Source organism: Trachypithecus francoisi, unplaced genomic scaffold (genome assembly GCF_009764315.1).
Source record: "Trachypithecus francoisi isolate TF-2019V2 unplaced genomic scaffold, Tfra_2.0 Lachesis_group15, whole genome shotgun sequence".
NCBI classification, from domain to species: Eukaryota; Metazoa; Chordata; class Mammalia; order Primates; family Cercopithecidae; genus Trachypithecus; species Trachypithecus francoisi.
This window is the reverse complement of record NW_022681460.1, coordinates 672,989-693,185: the sequence shown is the minus strand read 5'-3', so window position 1 is coordinate 693,185 and position 20,197 is coordinate 672,989. Positions and strand designations below refer to the sequence as shown.

Below are 20,197 nucleotides of genomic sequence, written 5' to 3'. Positions count from 1 at the left end.
GGGAAAGAGGCAGAAGAGAAAGGAAGGAATGACCTCCCCTTTCTGATTTTATTCCTCTGAGTCACCTGAAGATGTAGTTTTACAATTCAAAAAAAAAAAACCACCCTAACAATGAAACCTAAGAACCCACAAATGTCCACCTGATATTCCATGAGAAAAAAACTGCAAAACAAGCAAAAAAAAGCTACTGCAGAGAGTTGGCAGCCTGTGGAGAGGGCATCAGCTTCTACACCTGAAGGACTCACTAATTTTTACCACTTACTAGCTGTGTAACCTCAGCCAAGTCCCTCAGCGGGGGCCATTATCTCCTCACCTCCAACAGAGGAACAAAACCTGACTGCAGCTCTGTGAGGATTCCAGGCACTGTATGGAAAGTACCTAGAAAACAGGAGTTGCTTAATGTATGGAAGGTAATAAATACACGTTTCCTGAGCAACTGTGAGTTCTGATCATTAATCTGCTTTCATTGAAGCATGTAATGAAATATTGACTGAAACAAGCAGACACCAAAATGGTTTCAGGCATTATATCTAAAATACAACTTTTTAGAAAACAGTATGATCACATGACTCTTACAAGGTATCATAACAACAATCTAACACTTTTATAAACTGCATTTATTGTACAGAGTACTCTGAAGAAAGAAAAAATATGTACAGCCATTCATTTTCATTAACACATGTATTCTGTCCTGCAATACTGGAGAGGCGGAATGTGTCTGGCACAGAAATAACCCCTAGGAGTTATGAATTAGAAAAACAACACTTTTAAAAAAGATTTTTACTTTTCTGGTACAAATATAAAAACTGTGGTTCACGGGGAAAAACATTAAAATTAAAAAGTCCAATCAATTGTAGAAGAGGTGGCTTTCACTCTTAAGAGTTTTCTCCCTCAAACCAACTTGTCAACAGCAGTGTTTAAAATCTACATATAAATAAATGGGCAGCGCTGCCCAGGTAGCAGCACAGTATGAGCAACTCACAGTCACACTGCGCGGTGTTCTCAGTGCACAAATAATGCCCCTTCCCGGCATCCCGTGGTGGGCACTTAACAGAAGGGCATCACCTGGTGCCGCAACCTGCAACTCAACATCCATCTTCTCACACCACCACCAGTTAAAGGTACCAAAACAAACTGATTTGTTTAGAAAAAAAAAAACGGTGGGGGAGGCAAGGGTACATGACAGCCATTACGTCGTCTTCCTGAATCCCTTTAGAATAGGGTAGATGTTTTCAAATGCTTCATAAATTTCTGCTCTGACTTTAGCACCTAAGAAGACAAGTTGGAGTAGACATAAGAGACCGAAATGGTACTTCTTAACATATTAAGAAGGTAAAATGATTATTACCTTAAAGCTGCAAGCACCATTCTCACCATACCCAGATTAAGGCACAGGCATGAAAACATTAATGGTGGAACCCCTTGTCACAAACTTATTTTTGTTTATAAAACAATACTTTTAAAAAATCATCTTAGTGACTCCAGCATCTCGCGTCCATTCTGTAGCTCAAGAGGCATGTGTTCACACTTCTCTCCTGGTCCTGAACCAGGCCCTAAGCTAAGCAGGACGGCAATAACCACCGAATCTTCTCCCAATTGCTGCCTTCAACTAAGCTCTTTTCTGAATCTTCCTTTCTTGTCTCATAATCATATTGCTGAAGAAACGTAAAGCTTCAGATAACGAATTCCAAGTGAAAACACCGTCTTCTATTCAATGCAGTGCTCACTCCTTACTGTAAATGGAAACCTGCTTGCAGGGCTGTGGTCAGACTTCCCTGCTCTCACTGTGCCTTTAGTGGGCACGTTTCTCATAAGACTTTGGGTGGGAGGCCTTTGTGCAAGAAGCTAGCCCGCTGTCCCAACACTGAAATTTCTTTTCAGCACTGAGGAAATGCCATACTCAAAACACAAACATTCAGACACTACTTCCTGTTACAACTTACCTGTTAATACGACTTTTCCAGAAACAAAAATAAGGAGAACAATTCTGGGTTTGATCATTCTGTAGATTAAACCAGGGAATAACTCTGGCTCATAACTGGAAGGAAAATTGCAAAAACAGTTTAGAGATTAAGAGCTTTGCGTGCTTTTCAATAAAATGAGAACCTGTACAAGGAAAAATACTGAATAAACAAGCAAACTAGTCAAGAGGTAAAGCACAGTTCTTCAAGCAGCATGAAAGGATAGAATAATTAAAGCAAGTGAGGCCAACTTTCAGTCATCAGCTGATAACCATTGGACGGGAGGCTATTTGTCCTCCTATCACTTTACCCTATTTCTACTGAATCTGGATTTTCTGATTTAAGAAAAAGAGCCCTGTAGTTATATCTGCAGTCTCTGATAATAATCACCTACTTTTATAGTCCTAATAATTACTATTACACACCTGATAACCATTTACTTCTAAGATCCGATACTGTAACTTTTAATCAAATCTCACACCTCCTTAAAATGAAATATTCTCTAGCTGTCAATTGTGGTCAGGAAATTCAATCACTCTGATACACTAGCCTGAGAATTAACCTATACCTGATTGAGCTGTCTGACTGAATGGACTACTGGCGGGTGTGTGTGTGTGTGTGTAATTATTATTATTTTTTGGGGGGGGGAAGGAGTCTTGCTCTGTTGCCCAGGCTGGAGTACAGTAGCATGATCTTGGCTCACTGTAACCTCTGCCTCCTGGGTTCGAGTGACTGTCCTGCCTCAGCCTTTCATGTAGCTGGGATTACAGGCATGTACCACCACGTCCAGTTAATTTTTGTATTTTTAGTAGAGACGGGGTTTCACCATGTTGGCCAGGCTGGTCTTGAACTCATGAACTCAAGTGATCCACCTGCCTCGGCCTCCCAAAGTGCTGGGATTACAGGCTTGAGCCACCAGGCCAGGCCTGGTACATATTCTTCTAAGCCTAGTAATCTCATTTTTCTTAGTTCAGAGAGACTGAAAACAGGATGCCTCTGTTTCTGTGTGTCTGATCTAAGACAAAATTCAGGACAGGCTTCTCTGAGGAAGAGTGGAATGGGTAGAAATATAGAACTCAAGTGGGAGCTTCCTAGGTGTAAAGGGAAATGAGTGTACTAGGCATAAAAGCTGCAAGTGCACTGGCCCATGGCAGGAGGAACCAAGTGAGCCCAAGGGGCACAGAGAACTAGTGTGCCTGTGGACAGACACCAGGAGACCATGAGAGGAGGCTGTGAGGTGGGCAGGGCTGCCTGGCTGTGAGTCTTCACCTGCAAGTAGCAGGGAAGATAATGAGAAAGTGGTTCCTATGGCTCAACTTCACACTTTGCTGGTAGATCTGACACAATGTTGACTAAAAGAGAAGATCCAAACTGGGGAAAAAAAAAATTGATACAAGAGGTTAGGTTAAATTCATGCATTCCAAGTGTATTCAGCAATCAAATGATAAAACATACAGAAGCAGAGTCAAATTCAGTGCAGTAAAGGGGAGTTATGGGTCCTGCTAAGTGATAAGGGAAGCAGAGGCTGGTGAGAGTGATAAATGTCACTGAGAACATCAAGAAGACAATGCAAGAATACATACAATTACAACCATGTCAACTGTTCTCACATACTGACTATTTTGCATGTGTTTTATTCTGAACAATGTTTAGATTATAAATGCATTGTTGCCAAAAGCAATCATAATACATTTCAGACTTACCTACTAAACTGTTGGTGGGTGAGCACAAGACCTTCTAACCTTATAGGAAACTTCACATCACAGCTCCCCACCATGTTCTGAATCTTGAAGTCCAAGAACTTAGCTGGAAAACCCAACTTCTGTACAACTCTAGCATATTTTCTTGCTGCCAGTCTGGACTGTTCTTCACTAGGGAAAGGAAAAAAGTGAGTTATTCATACTCACACTCAGCTAAAATACTTATTTAGACTAGTAATTTATAAAAAGTCCTAAACAGGAAACTAATAAAGTGTAAACTGGTCAGCCCCTTTGCAATAGGACAGACATTCACAATTTCCTTATAAAGTATTCCTGGATCCTTGACAGAAAACTATAGGTCTGCCAAAATGACCTTTCAATCTGCCAAATTATTGTAACCCTAGATTTTATGGATGTGAATTATCACCATCATCAATCATCACTATTTCTATATTTTAGCCCATGCATTTCTACTGAGAGGAAAACTAACAAACTTCATATTGATCAGAAAATGTTGATGAGATTTATTATTGAACAATGTATTCACTAATTATATTCTCTTTTATACCAAGACTCATCATGAATAGACATTCCTATGATGTCATTTGTTGAGGCAGTTCAGAGTTTACATAAGAAAAGCAGAATGTGGGCCAGGCATGCTGGCTCACGCCTGTAATCCCAAGCACTTTGGGAGGCCAAGGCAGGTAGATCACCTGAGGTCAAGGGTTCGAGACCAGCTTGGTCAACATGGTGAAACTCTATCTCTACTAAAAATACAAAAATTAGCCAGGTGTGGTGGAAGGCACCTGTAATCCCAGCTACTTGGGAGGCTGAGGCAGGAGAATCACTTGAACCTAAGAGGTGGAGGTTGCAGTGAGCCAAGATTGTGCCACTGCCCTCCAGCCTGGGGGACTCTGCCAACCAAAAAAAAAAAAAAAAAAAAGAAAGAGGAGAGGAGAGGAGAGAAGAGAACAGAAAAAAAAAAAAAAAAAAAAAAAAGAAAGAAAATAAGAGAGAAAAGAAAAGAAGGAAGGCCGGCCGGGCGCAGTGGCTCATACCTGTAATCCCAACACTTTGGGAGGCCAAGGTGGGTGGATCATGAGGTCAGGAGATCGAGACCATCCTGGCTAGCAGAGTGAAACCCCGTCTCTACTAAACATACAAAAACTAGCCGGGCATGGTGGCAGGCACCTGTAGTCCCAGCTACTTGGGAGGCTGAGGCAAGAGAATGGCGTGAACCTGGGAGGCAGAGCTTGCAGTGAGCCCAGATTGCGCCACTGCACTCCAGCCTGGGCGCAGAGCAAGACTGTCTCAAAAACAACAACAACAACAACAAAAAGAATGTGAAAATATTACCATAAAAAGACTATCAGGTGCAGGGGATCAGGAAGAACAAAAATCAAGCATATATATATATATGCTATGCTTTTAATTTTCAGGTAAATTTATTGGTGGTTTCTTGTCTTGATGAAACAGTCATCCAATTAGATATACAATATTCAGTTTTCAGATGCTCTGGGACAAAAAGACTAAATGCTGCATGAAAACCTTGTCTTGATAAACCAAAAGTTTCTGATATTCCATGCAGGGGAAAACAAGCAAACAAAAAGGCTCTTAATTAAAGAGGTTACTACTGCATGTTGTGGCCAAGGGGAAGTGAAAGGCAAGAACAGATCCTTGTCCTGCATTCTGAAAAAACTTGGAGACCAGGAGCCAGAATGTCCACAGCAATGACATTCCCCTCGCTGAAAGACAATTTCAAACTTCAGAATAAGCAAAAACATCCACAGCCCCCTTCTATGTGTTGACACCTCCAAGTACATTGGATACGCTTTCATTTAAAAAGTTTATTTGTTCAGTTCATTATGAATGTAATGTCACTACTTTTTCCCCTAGTTTTTGACTTCTATCAGGTATATGAGCTCTGTTTAGAACAGTCAGGGCCCCAGAGCACTAACCTTCAGACAGGATCACTTCAGATGCAGAATACAGGCAATGACATTTTATAACAGGGGTGCATTCCTTAGGATCTGTACAACTCAAACGCTCATAATGAACGCTAGTTCCAGTGAGACAGCAGGTTTCTGCAGTCAACACGTGTGGTGCTGTCATGCTGCCAGGCCCAGTAAGGTCTGCAAAGCCCTTACACCATTAGCTTAGAAGTGTTCTAATGCTTGACCAATTTTGTCTTCCATTTCAAGATGTATCTGTGTTATTTACAACATTTTTCACATAAAGGGAATTTTATTAATAGTTCTGATGTTGTATTACATCTTACTTAATTTTATTTTATTTTTTTTTCTGGAGACAGAGTCTTGTTCTGTCTCCCAGGCTGGAGTGCAGTGGCATGATCTGAGCTCACTGCAACCTCCGCCTCCCAGATTTAAGAGATTCTCGTGTTTCAGCATCCCAAGTAGCTGGGACTACAGACATCCACTATCACACCGGGCTAATTTTTGTATTTTTAGTAGAGATGGAGTTTCACCATGTTGGTCAGGCTGGTCTTGAACTCCTGGCCTCAAGTGATTTGCCCGCCTTGGCCTCCTGGGATTATAGGTGTGAGATACCATATCTGTCCATATCTAATTTTCAAGAAAACGAAATCACTGGTATCTACAATTAATACAATCAACCATTTTAATAAGAAAGCAGTAATAACATGTTAAAGTGCTAACCTAATAACCTAAAAACTCGTTCACAACCCATAAACCAGAAGAATGAATTTCTTACGGCTACCTCTTGGCTCCTGTGCACACCATTTTCCCAGAACTGAAAATCAGTGCCGTGGTTCGTGGCTCTCTTATCCTCATGATGACTGCAGCAAACCGCTAAAACAGAGAGAATCATTAGTGAGGTCGTGCCAAACTGCTCAATTTTGTTAGGAGAACTACACATTGACAAAAAAATCACAAGTGGTAGGAAGGACATAGTACATCTAGTTATCAAAATATTTGTCCTGTATTTCTGCATATCTGTACAGGATTTGCATACACCACATGTAACAAATATTCCTTTGCATAAGGAGCAGAAAATAATCAATTGTGACAAAGTTATACCAAGATCTGTATGTTCTTTCACATGAGCATTCCACCAAGAGAAATGTTTGCAAAATTTGGTTATGTTCTCAATAAATACCAGTGCTTCTGTTTCTACTTTATATTTGCTGCTTATCATGACTATAGCTTCTCTAATGATAAATTTTGTTTTATTAATATGAATTTTGAGGCAAATAAACCAATAAACGTTTTCTACCTTAATGGAATTAATAAATCAGATTACAAGCATATCAATATGTAATGAAGTAAAATCCTGCTTCCAATTGGCCTTTAGAAACAATATTAATGTATTAAACACATATAAATGCAAATTAGGAAAAAAACAGTTTTAACTTTTATTTTCTGCTTTTTATGCTTGAAACACATTAATTCTTTCAGAAAATTTTCTTGCTAAGATGGTAACTCATGGGGAAAATATTTCAACTGTGGGTTGAATTAATGGCCTCAGTTATTAGGTACATGATCAAAACAAGTAATTACTTTGAAACAACTTAAATATTTTAATACATTATATTTAATTATACAACAAAAACCTATACATTTCTAATTGAGATGACTGACAAACTAGATTGCTTTAACAATTTTTTTTAATTTTATTAATTTTTTTTTTTTAGAGACAAGAGTCTCACTTTGTTGCCCAGACTGGAGTGCAGTGGTGCAATCATGGCTCACTGCAGCCTCGAATTCCTGAGTTCAAGAGATCCTCCTGTCTTGCCCTCCCAAGTAGCTGGGATTATAGGTGTGTGCCACCAACCCCAGATAATTCTTTAAATTTTCTGATGAAATGAGGTCTTGCTATGTTGCCCAGGCTTGTCCTGAACTCTTGGCCTCAAGCAATCCTCCCACCTTGGCCTCCCAAAGTGCTGGGATTACAGGTCTGAGTCACCGTGCCTGGCTTTTAACAATTTTAGTTTAAAAACTGCTCTATGTCTTCCCTGTGATTTTATCAACATCTAAAAAAGCTAGCAGTATATAGTAGTTTATCTAAGTCCCAGGAAAAGCCTAGCTATTTTGCATTTCCAGAATTTCCTCTACTATTTCTGTTGGTTAAGTATCACTTCACTTAAGATCATAAAGTAATAAAATTATGTATTCAACTAAATATAATAGATGAAAGGTTAATTCTTAAAATGCTACATGTCATACAGACTCATTCTGAGTGGTTAAAAGGAGATTTTCAGACCCCTAGCTTAGCTATCTTTCAGATCTTAGGCGTTATGTTTCAGGGGTTTTAAAATGCACCCTAAATCCATTACTAACACTTCTCTCAACCCAGCTAATGTTTATCCAAATTACTTTGCCTACTATAGCTGGCAAACATCATCCCTATACATACACAAAATTCTTCACATGATCCCAATACAATATATATGTAACTTAGCCTGTTTTATAGACTGCTATATTCCCAGGGATTCTTATATCACAGACACTCAATAAAAGATACAAAACAATGCACATTTTACTTTAGATCTTCATTTTGTTGGTGTCAAGGAATAAGCATAACACAAACTCTTTGATATACAGATTTTTTTTTTTTTTTAAATGGAGTCTTGCTCTCTTTCCAGGCTGGAATGCAATGGCGCGATCTCCGCTCGCAACCTCTGCCTCCCAGGTTCAAGTGATTCTCCTGCCTCAACCTCCCAAGTAGTTGGGATTACAGGCACAAGCCACCACTCCCGGCAAATTTTTGTCTTTTTAGTAGAGACAGGGTTTCACTATGTTGGCCAGGATGGTCTTGGACTCCTGACCTCAGGTGATCCGCCCACCTCGGCCTCCCAAAGTGCTGGGATTACAGGTGTAAGCCACCAAGCCCGGCTGATTTTTCTTTTTTTTTTTAAAGAAACAGGGTCTTGCCATGTTGCCTGGGCTGGTCTTGAAGTCCTAGGCTCAAGCAGTTCTCCCTCCTCAGCCTCTCAAAGTGCTGGGATTACAGGCATTAGCCATCCTGCCTAGACTGATCTACAGACATTTGTTACATAGCGTGAAATACACTAAAATATAGAGACATGACAAAGAAGACAAAAAAGAAAAAAAAAAGAAATACATTAAAATAGATCTAACCTTGGGATTATATTCGGCATTTCGGGCACGAAGTGCAATGGTCTTTAGGTCAAGTTTACAACCAAGATTCACTGTGGATACAATATTTCTGTAAGAAATTTAAAAAGAAAACATGACTATTTAAATTACTTAACCTTCACTGGATGAGGTGTTAGAAATTATGCAGACATCTGATTATTTCAACCAGGCTTTAATTTTTTAAAATTGCTCACATTTATTGTTTAACAAGTATCATGCACATTGGCATTTTATATAGATTATTCCATTTAATACTTACACTGCACTGTGGCAGAAGCTACCAGCAATCCCACATTCAGATAGATAAGCTGAGGCTTAAAGGTGGTGCAACTTCCTCAGGATGCACGTGGCTCCCAAGTGGAAGAGCCAGGATTTGAGTCTGTCTCCAGAGCCATGCCCTTAGCCTTCTCACAGACAAACTCATTTCTCACCTGTGAGCTCTGAAAAGTCACCACCACCACCCTACTCCTTAAGTCACTTTTTTTTTTTTTTTTTTGATACGGAGTCTCGCTCTGTCGCCCAGGCTGGAGTGCAATGGTGCAATCTCGGCTCACTGAACGCTCCACCTCCCGGGTTCACACCGTTCTCCTGCCTCAGCCTCCCGAGTAGCTGGGACCACAGGCATGTGCCACCATGCCTGGCTAATTTTTTGTATCTTCAGTACAGACGGGGTTTCACCGTGTTAGCCAGGTTAGTCTCGATCTCCTGACCTCATGATCTGCCCACCTCGGCCTCCCAAAGTGCTGGGATTACAGGTGTGAGCCACCGCGCCTGGCAAACCTAAGTCACTATTTATTATGAAAATGAGTTCTCTCAAAGTAAGTATCTTTTGAAAAACAACAGCTAAGTGTCTTTAGCCAAAAAAAAAAAAAAAAAAGCAAAACCCTGCTTTCTCTTCTAATTATCTCAGTAAATAAGGATAAAGGGAGCCATCTGGGTCCACTGACCCTTTACATTTCTCAGTGTTCTTAAATCACTTACTGAATAACTTATATAAGGATAAAGATATACTAAAAAGCAACTCTATTAGAAATTTTAATAAAAATTTAAACAACAAACCTACATTTTCATTGTATAATGAAATTTACAATGAAATTATAAATTTTTCTGCTTATGAAAGTATATCTACTTGGCCAGGCACAGTGGCTCACGCCTGTAATCCCAGCACTTTGGGAGGCCAAGGCAGGCGGATCACGAGGTCAGGAGATCGAGACCATCCTGGCTAACACGGTGAAACCCCATCTCTACTAAAAATACAAAAAAATTAGCCGGGCGTGGTAGCAGGCGCCTGTAGTCCCAGCTACTTGGGAGGCTGAGGCAGGAGAATGGTGTGAACACAGGAAGTGGAGCTTGCAGTGAGCCGAGATCACACCACTGCACTCCAACCTGGGCGACAGAGCGAGACTCCGTCTTAAATAAATAAATAAATAAAGTACATATACTTGAAATGGGCAATGTCCTTTGAATGCAATTAACTGCGCAACAACTGTCTTGCATGGACCTGGAAATCACCATCCCAAGAATATGGAGTCCAGATTTCAAACACATAGGTTCAAATACAACAGGTTATAGCTCACTGTTGCTTCTGGTTCTTTTTCTCATACTGTCAGAATGCAATACTTTTGAAAACTTGATGGCTCCTAATTTTGTTCAAAAGAGAATGGCAGTCTATGATACACAACCATAAAGCCAATTAGGTTGATCCACACAATGTTTTCATTTCCATATCATCTCTTTCCTTCCAATCACCGTTGTATACACACCTGCCTTTAGCATTTGTCCACTGATGAATTACATCAAGTAGATTTTAGTACATCTATCACAACTTTCGTCACATAATTGTTAAATGTATTCTTATATGTTTTCATTAATTAAATATTTGCCTTAATCCCTCTTAAGTCTACAAGACTGAGAGGGCACTGAATTATGACGCAGGAGGGTTCTTAGTAGAGAGCAGCAGTTTAGGAAGGTGGATGACTTGATGCTCTGGGGAGTATCAGAACAACAAAGGCACGGCAAGAAACAAACACCTTACTGTACTGTTTTACTTTCTTATTTAAATCAGAAATGCAAACTTAAATTTTCCTGGGAGTCCGACAAGCATGCTGGACACATGGGAGCGGTACAGACAAGGGTGAGCTAAAAAGGGCTGTCTCTAAAATCACTAAAATTACTTTGTTTTTAAAATTGTGTGTGGGGTCAAACAAAATTGTGGAGGCAAGATTTAGGTCTTTGGGTAAAAGTCAGCATCCACGATTACACACCACTAAGTTCCAAAAATGATCAGAGATAGCTTATAAACAACAACCATATATGTAACAAGTTGAATAAATGCAAATAGGAAATACTAGATCTAAAGGGAGTATGAAGGAGGAAGGTATCTGTACAAGAAAACTGAGGAGATGCAGCGACTGCAAGTAACCTTTTAATTTGGTCATAAGCTTTCTAAAATGAAAAGCTGCACGCTTCTTATTGACTAGTATTATTTGGAAATATTTGCTGTTTTTTCAGGAAGATGAAATTATTTCCTATCCCTACTACCCTGTTACATATAGAACCCCCTTCACTTAGGCAGAAAAATCCATTTAGGACAAGAACAGTCATCCTCCTTTTGTGGGAAGGACACAGATCTTCAAAGATTCATATGCAGTCCCCACAGTAAAAATAAAAAACAAGAACTGCCAGAAATTATACTGATACTGTGACTAAAGACCTAAAATAGCATAAGGGAAAGAGACTACACAACATTGTGATTTGGTGATATCAGATACAGGGAAATGTCTATAATATAATAATAATGATAGTGAAAGTCAGATTACATTTTATTGGCTCAGGTATATAAACACAAATGACCACATTTCTAAGCCTGTTAAGAACCTTTTATTGAGGGCACTGACTAAGATGGCTTTGCTTCCCTTTCCCAAGTGTGAGATAAAGCAAATTTTGATACACAATTGCTATTAGTGCCATTCCCTCCCTTAATAAAAGGATCCACCAGAAAACAGAGCAGGAACACAACTCAAAGGGACTCCTAAGTGCGAGGAAACATAAAACATCAAGTACTCACTGCAGCTGCGGTACAATCCCAGAACTCTCCGAAGCCGGAGTGGCAGGAGTGATGGGGGTCATGGGGGTCACGGGGGAGGGATACAGTGGAGTGGTGCCCGGCAAGGGTGCAGTTGTGAGAGTCTGTGAGTGGAAGAGCTGTGGTGCCTGGCCTGAGGTTCCCTGTGTTGTCTGCTGGGATGTTGACTGCTGAACGGCTGCAGCGGCCACTGCCTGTTGCTGCTGCTGCTGCTGCTGCTGCTGCTGCTGCTGCTGCTGCTGTTGCTGTTGCTGCTGCTGCTGCTGTTGTTGCTGCTGCTGCCTTTGTTGCTCTTCCAAAATAGACAGACTATTGGTGTTCTGAATAGGCTGTGGGGTCAGTCCAGTGCCATAAGGCATCATTGGACTAAAGATAGGGATTCCGGGCGTCATGGCACCCTGTGGAAAGCAAGGAGAAAAACAGGTTAGGCTGGCTGCTGCTGAGTGTCTGTGGAAGTTTCTTGGTGGAACAGCAGGTGAGATGTGCAAAGACAGATGCCTTCTGAGAAAAATGGGGTTATTAAACTTTAATTACGGAAGAACCAGCTATTCTTATACACATCGCTTTCTTCTTTAATACCACACAGTGGATAAACATGAAGAAAAATGGATAAACTGAACTTTGGAAAAATTAAAAACCTCTGTTCTTTGAAAGACATCACTAAGAAAATTAAAAGGCAGGCCACAGACTGGGAAAAAAATACCTATAATACATACATCTGAGAAAGGAATGGTAAACAGAATAATAAAGAGCTCTGACAACTCCATAAAAGAAGATCCACAAATAAAATAATGAAAAAGGGTAAAATATGTGAAGGGCATATTACAAATGAAGATACAGGCACACCTCGGAGATACTATGGGTTATAGGTTCCAGGCCATCTCAATGAAGCAAGCAGCAGGAATTTTTTGGCTTCCCAGTGTCTACAAAAGTTATGTTTACACTATAGTCTATTAAGTGTGCAATAGCATTATGTCTAATAATATGTATATACCTTAATTTAAAAATGCTTTATTGCTAAAAATGCTAACAATCCTGTGAGCCTGCAGCAAGTCATAATCTTCAAGTCATAATCTTTTTGCTGATAGAGGGTCTTGCCTCGATGCTGACAGCTGCTGATCAGGGTGGTAGCTGTGACAATTTCTTAAAATAAGACTGACGAAGTTTGCTACAAGGACTGACTCTTCCTTTCACTGAAGACGTCTCTGTAGCATACGATGCTGTTTGACAGCATTTTACCCACACTAGAACGTAGTTCAAAATTTGAGTCAATCCTCTCAAACGCTGCTGCTGCTTTATCAACTACATTTATGGAATATTCTACAGTCATTAGTTCTTCACCAGGAGTCAATTCCATCTCAAGAAACCACTTTCTTTGCTCATCCACAAGAAGCAACTCCTCATCTGTTCAGGTTTTATCAAAAAATTGCAGCAATTCAGTCACATCTTCAGGATTCACTTCTAATTCTAGTTCACTTGCTATTTCCACTGCCACCTGCAGTAACTTCTACCACTGAAGTCTAGAACCTCTCAAAGTCATCCACGAGGGTTGGAATCAACTTCTTCCAAACTCTTATTCATGTTGATATTTTAACCTCCTCCCATGAATCACAAACGTTCCTAATGGCATCTAGAATGGTGAATCTTTTCCAGAAGGTTTTCAATTCACCTTGCCCAGATCCATCAGAGGAATCACTGTCTACGGCAGCTACAGCATATGTCCCTCCCTGCTTCCTTTCTTTGAGACGGGGTCTCCATTGTAGCTTTTAACTTCTGGACTCAAGTGATCCTCCCACCTCAGCCTCCCACGTAGCTGGGACTACAGGCACATGCCACCACGACCAGCTGATTTTCAATTTTTTTTTTTTTTGTAGCAACAGAGACTTGTTTTGTTATCCAGGTTGGTCTCGAATTCCTGCCTTTGAGTGATCCTTCAACCTTGGCCTCCCAAAGTACTGAGATTACAAGCATGAGCAACCATGCCCTGCTCTATTTCTTAAATAGTAAGAATTGAAAGTTGAAATTACTCCTTGATCCACGGGCTGAAGAATGGATATATTATTCAAGCAGGCATGAAAACAATATTAATCTCCTTGTTCTTCTCCAGCAGAGCTTGTGGACAACTGTCAGTGAGTAATATTTTGAAATCAATCTTTTTTTCTGAGCAGTAGATCTCAAGGAGCTTAAAATATTCAGTAAACCATGCTGTAAACAGATGTGGTCTCATCAGGTTTTGTTGTTCTGTGTGCTGAGAACAGGCAGAGTAGATTTAGCGTAATTCTTAAGGGCCCTATGATTTTAGAACAGTAAATGAGCATTGGCTTTAACTTAAAGTCACCAGCTATATTGGCCCCTAACTACAGTCAGCCAATCCTCTGAAGCTTTGAAGCTAGGCACTGACTTCTCCTCTCTAGCTATAAAAGTCCTAGATAGCATCTTCTTCCAGTAGAAGGCTGTTTCATCTACATTAAAAATCTGTTATTTAGTATAGTCGCCTTCATCAATAATCTCAGCTAGATCTTCCAGATAACTTGCTGCTTCATGTTATATTCTTACGTTGTGGAGAAGGCTTCTCTCCTTAAAGCTCATGAATAAACTCTGCTAGTTTCAAAATTTTCTTCTACAGCTTCCTCTCCTCTCTCAGCCTTTACAGAACTGAAGAGAGTCAAGGCCTTGCTCTGGATTACACTTTGGCTTAAGGGGATGTTGTGGGTAGCATGATCTTCTATCCAGACCAGGTAAATTTTCTCCATATAAGCAATAAGACTGTTTTGCTTTCTTATCATTTGTGGGTTTACTGGAGTAGCACTTCTAATTTCCTCTAAGAACTTTTCCCTTGCATTCACAACTTGGCTAACTATTTGGTGCAAGAGGCCTAGCTTTTAGCCTGTCTCAGCTTTCAACATGCTTTCTTCACTAAGCATAATCATTTCTAGCTTTTGGTTTAAAATGAGAGATGTGCAGCTCTTCCCTTCATCTGAACACTTAATTAAAGATCACTGTAAGGTTATTAATTAGCCTAATTTCCATATTGTTGTGTCTCAAGAAATAGGGAAGACCAAGGAGAGGGAGAGAGATGGGGGAATGGCTGGTCAGATTGTAGACATTTATCAATTAAGTTCCTATATTATATGGGTGCAGTTTATGGCATTCAATAATCATTACAATAGTAACATCAAAGATCACTGATCACAGTAACAGATAATAATGAAAAGGTTTGACTGGGCTCAGTAGCTCATGCCTGTAATCCCAACCCTTTGGGAGGCCAAGGCGGATGGATCACCTGTAGCCAGTAGTTTGAGAACAGCCTAGCAAACATGGTGAAACTCCTTCTCCACTAAAAATACAAAATTTAGCTGGGTTTGGTGGCACATGCCTATAATCCCAGCTACTCAGGAGGCTAAGGCAGGAGAATCGCTTGAACAGGGGAGATGGAGGTTGCAGTGAGCCGAGGCTGCACCACTGCAATCCAGCCTGGGCAACAGAGTGACTGCAAAAAAACAAAAAAACAAAAACAAAAACAAAAAAAAAGAGAAAAAGTTTGGTAACAATAACAGATAATAAAAAGTTTGAAATCCTGCAAAAATCACCAAAATCTAACCCCAAGTACACACTGTTGGAAAAATAACGCCAACAGACTCACTGGGTACAGGTTTATCACAACCTTCAATTTGTCAAACATGCAGTAAAGTCAACTGTAGTAAAGTGAAGTGGGCCTGTGTATGAGCGGCTGACAAGCACTTGCCAAGGTGCTCAGAAACATTAGTAATCAGGCAAATAAAAACCAAAACCACAGTAAAATACAACGAAGCAGTCACTAGAGTAAAAGTAAAAAGACTGACAGCACAAAGTGTTGGTGAGGATGTGGGGCAACTTAAATCTCTTATGCTGCGAAACAATACAGCCACTTCAGAAAACAGTTTGGCAGTTTCTTATAAAGTTATACGTACACTGATATAGGACCTAGCAATCCTACTCCTAAGTCTTTACCTATGAGAAGTAAAAACAGTACATTCAAAGTTTACACAAACGTTTATAGTGCTTTTATCCATAATAGCTCCAAACTGGAAAGACCCTGAATGTGAGCAACTAGAGAATGGATGAACTGTGGAACATCCAAACAATGGAGTGATACTTAGCTATACAATGGATTAACTACTGATATACAAACAGTATACCGGGCTAAGAAGTCAGACATACACAAAAAAGCATACACTATATGATTCCATCTATATGAAATTCTAGAATAGACAAAACTAATCTTCAGCACTGAAAAGCAGATTCAGTAGTCACCTGGGGCCAACAGAGTGACTATAAAGGGGAAGAAGGGACTTTTTAAGATAACTGAAATGTTCTGTAACTTATACACGTATATATAATTATCGAAACAGACACTTAAAATGTGTTTTTTGTATGTAAATTATATTTCAACAGAAGTTATTCATTTTTTTTTTTTTTTTTTTGAGACAGAGTCTAGTCTTGCTCTGTCCCCCAGGCTGGAGTGCACTGGCATGATCTCTGCTCACTGCAACCTCCACCTCCCGGGTTCAAGCAATTCTCCCTGCCTCAGTCTCCCAAGTAGTTGGGATTACAGGCACCCACCACCATGCCTGGTTAATTTTTGTATATTTAGTACAGATGGTTTCGCCATGTTGGCCAGGCTGGTCTCGAACTCCTGACCTCAGGTGATCCACCCACCTTGGCCTCCCAAAGTGCTGGGATTATAGGCGTGAGCCACCGCACCCAGCCTGAAACATTTTTAACGTAGATGGGTGGTTGAGAGCTTGAAATGTAAGAGGGGAAAAATAAAACTAGAAAATAATTTGGTGAGGGTGATTTTCAAAATCAAAGACCCTATATAATCATTTGGAACATTCTCATAAGTGTTTATCAAAAGATTAGGTGTTTATAGATATGTAACTTCCAAACAGACTCCCCAAATAAACACTATTGTGCCCATTCAAAACCTAATAGAACATCTCAACAAAATCAAGTTTAAAAAATATATTAAATCATTTTCAAAAACAGATCATTAAATGCTCTTCCTTGCCTTTTGATACCATCTCTTGCAGTTCAGATTTCCGCCCTCCCTATTTTCTCCCTCCTAATGTATTACCTGAGGGGAGGCCAAGCCCTGAGCGTAAGGCGGCAGGCTGTTGTTCTGATCCATGATGTTCACTTTCTTCTTGGCAAACCAGAAACCCTTGGGCTGGAACTCGTCTCACCATTCAGTTTTTTCCTAGAGCATCTCCAGCACACTCTTCTCAGCAACTTCCTCAATTCCTTGGGTTATCTTGACACCAAGAAACAGTGATGCTGCTTTGGAAAAAAGTCTGAAGTTTAATTTAAGGATCCAAGTAACCTATACAGTCCTATAAGCCACTTCCATGACTATACAAAACACAAACATGAAAACCAATGAAACTATTTTGGAATACATTTGTTTTTACCTTATAATCCCAAAGTCTTATTCCTTCCAGGTTTCCGGCGATTGCATGTAAAATCGCCAACAAAACAAAAATCATTTTGTTACACGTTTAAATACTCAGATAATGCTCAAAATCAAGCTGTCATAACCAGCATTAAAAACTTTTGAGGAAAAACACCTACAGAAAACTAATTCCTAAGCAAACTGTAATATCAGAGCAGAATATTTATTAAGTACTGTATACAAAGCACTGTTAGGCAAAGTTCAGATATTTAAATATCCCAATTTTACATCCTCTACAATGTCTTGGGCAAAAAATTAAGTAAATATTAAATTCGATCCAATATACTTCAGAGTGATCATTTATCAAGCTCCTACTGTAATGAAACTGTAAAAAAAAAAAAGCTGCACAAAGATAAAGCTCTGAATTTTTATAAACATAATAACCTTACGTCTTTAGAACACATTAATGCAAACTGTGCCTGTTATCTGACTATTCTTTTTTTTTTTTTTTTTTTTTGAGACGGAGTCTCGCTCTGTCGCCCAGGCTGGAGTGCAGTGGCCGGATCTCAGCTCACTGCAAGCTCCGCCTCCCGGGTTTATGCCATTCTCCTGCCTCAGCCTCTCCAGTAGCTGGGACTACAGGCGCCTGTCACCTCGCCCGGCTAGATTTTTATATTTTTTAGTAGAGACGGGGTTTCACCGTGTTAGCCAGGATGGTCTTGATCTCTTGACCTCGTGATCCGCCCGTCTCAGCCTCCCAAAGTGCTGGGATTACAGGCTTGAGCCACCGCGCCCGGCTTTATCTGACTATTCTTAAATCGTCATCGCTTTACTCACTATACATCTGAAATGAGTTTATAATAACATACTCTCACATAGAACTTAGAGGTCTCAAAGTTACAAATTATATGTCCAAAGACCCTTCAGGCACATGCACTTCAAGCATGTGCTGGTACAAAGTAGACACTCAGATATTTGCTGAATATATGAAAGACTCTGACGATCACTTTGAAAGAGCAAGGGCCCCCAAAAACTATCTATCCTATATACTCATCACTGAAAAACAGACCAAAAAAGAAAGCAAGCTGTGCTTCTGGAAATAAATATATCAAAGACATTTTTTACATTATACTTTTTTTGGACAGTTATCCTATAATAACAAAAGTGCTGCAGATGAGGATATAAAGATAGGAAGATGTAGTCCCTGGCACCAAAGTGTTCAATATGAAGAGTATGCAAATAATTACTGTAAAACATAGTATTATAATAGCAAGTATGACCTAAGCTAAGTTCTTGAAAGCAGAAACCAGCCTACATGTCTTTGTGATCTCTGCATCTAGCACGATGCCTGGAATACAGTACGTGATCATGAATGAGCCCATATACACCCCTGGAAGAGAAGACAATAAAGACTAACAGCCAATTACTATGAAGAGAGGGCAGTGTTTTCACAAAGCAGGGACCATCTAACTTGGGTCTCACAAGGTGAGTAGGAATTTACACATCAGGGCTTCAGACAAAAGAGAAATCAAGCAGAAAGAGATAACAGACTGAAAAAACATGCAGAATGCAGGCGATAAGCTTAGTATGACTGTATAGAAGGTCACTGCAGATGAGACAGCACATATTGGTGGGCTCATACTATCAGGAGTGTTAAATGTTACTGCATAGGCAATAATAACAGTCATGGAATTTTGGAAGTGCAGTATGAATAGATCTAATTTGGCAAGACTAGATGAATTTGAGAGGAGTAAAACTGGAGGCTGCAAGTTCCGCTTCAGGAATCTAAGGGTGAGGCAAGAGATAATGACGGCAGGATTTAAACCCACTGTAAGTATGACTAGAGATTTATTTATCCAGGACCTTCGGTGGCGTCAGGCCACTTTTTGCAAGTCAGTCTACAGAAGAAACCGTACGGTGATTACTGCACTAATTTATCTCAGAAAATAGTTGTTTGCTGGGGATCTTCAGATCTTGGAAATTGAAACATCAAATCCGATATTTTTTGGAGGCAATCAAATTAATTCTGCATAGCCTTCTAGTGTCTGTATAACTAAATGAAGCCCAGTCTTTCCACAGAAAAGCCTACCTAGAGATTTGGAAAACCCTGATGGCCTGAACCGAGAGATGGGAGGCCCCGTAAATAAATGGTGTGTATTATATCTTAAGCGCTACCGTGCCCGCTGTCTCAGGCTTCTGACAAAATACTTAAGTCTCAATGTTGGTAGCAAAACAGGCGGGCACAGACTAGGGTGAATCTGCCTTCTAACAAGGAGAAGAAGCGGATGGCAGGACAGGGCAGGGTAAACTTCGGGTCTTCGACCGCCGCCGCCCAGTCGGTAGTACCCTGCGCCCCACAATCGTACGATAGGAAGCCGCTTGCGGAACACAGCAGAGCAGGGCACCGGGCGGGAGCGGCGGCCGAGCGGCCGTTACAGGCCGGAACGGCGGCAGCACGAGAGGGAGGAACGTCCCCCGCGGGGCCTGCACGCGCGCCAATTCCTCGTCTCTTCCCCACCATTGCCTCCAGGCCTCAATGCAGTGGTCGCCTCCACCCGAACCCTCAGAAAAGAGTACAAGGTGTTACCTGGGTCGCTGCAAAGATCACCATGGGCCAGAGGAAACGAAGTTTCACAGCCGGCGGCCCAGGCGCCCGCCACAGCGAACCTGCCTGACCTCACTGGACTTCTGGCGCGCGTTGATAATGTCACTTCCGCCAGCTCTGCCCTCGGCTTCAGCGAGTTGCTCCCACTAGGGCCGAGGCCCTGCGACGTGTGGGCATAGGTCACTTCCTGTGTTTCCATAGGCGCGGAGCTTAAGGTAAGGAGGGGCGAAGCTCTTGAGGAGTTCCGGGGCGGGGCCGCTGTGCCGCAGCCGTCTCTAAT

General features: G+C 40.7%; 1 protein-coding gene across 4 annotated transcripts; it reads right to left on the bottom strand.

The window, feature by feature from the left end:
- Window positions 1-585: 585 nt before the first annotated feature.
- TBP (TATA-box binding protein) lies at window positions 586-20,079 on the bottom strand. Of its 4 annotated transcripts, none has more exons than XM_033234167.1 (8): window positions 19,900-20,079; window positions 16,998-17,200; window positions 11,864-12,279; window positions 8,779-8,866; window positions 6,398-6,489; window positions 3,665-3,832; window positions 1,944-2,038; window positions 586-1,269 (listed from the first exon to the last, which is right to left on the bottom strand). In XM_033234167.1, exons 2-8 carry the CDS (start codon window positions 17,049-17,051, stop codon window positions 1,190-1,192), a joined length of 993 nt encoding a protein of 330 aa, XP_033090058.1. In that variant the 5' UTR covers window positions 17,052-17,200; window positions 19,900-20,079; the 3' UTR covers window positions 586-1,189. The 4 variants fall into 4 exon arrangements, with proteins under 4 accessions (XP_033090058.1, XP_033090059.1, XP_033090061.1 ...); XM_033234168.1 differs by having other exon boundaries at window positions 597-1,269; window positions 16,998-17,197; XM_033234170.1 differs by lacking the exon at window positions 19,900-20,079 and adding an exon at window positions 19,402-19,763 and having other exon boundaries at window positions 597-1,269.
- Window positions 20,080-20,197: the final 118 nt, after the last annotated feature.

What these genes read in the sequence shown, in the direction of transcription:
- TBP (XM_033234167.1), bottom strand. Translation starts at nt 17,051, where the DNA reads ATGGATCAGAACAACAGCCTGCCGCCTTACGCTCAGGGCTTGGCCTCC. An exon ending in GGGATTGTACCGCAGCTGCA is followed by an intron (nt 8,867 to 11,863) that starts GTGAGTACTTGA and finishes AATTTCTTACAG; the next exon opens with AAATATTGTATCCACAGTGA. An exon ending in TGGAAAAGTCGTATTAACAG is followed by an intron (nt 1,270 to 1,943) that starts GTAAGTTGTAAC and finishes TTGTCTTCTTAG; the next exon opens with GTGCTAAAGTCAGAGCAGAA.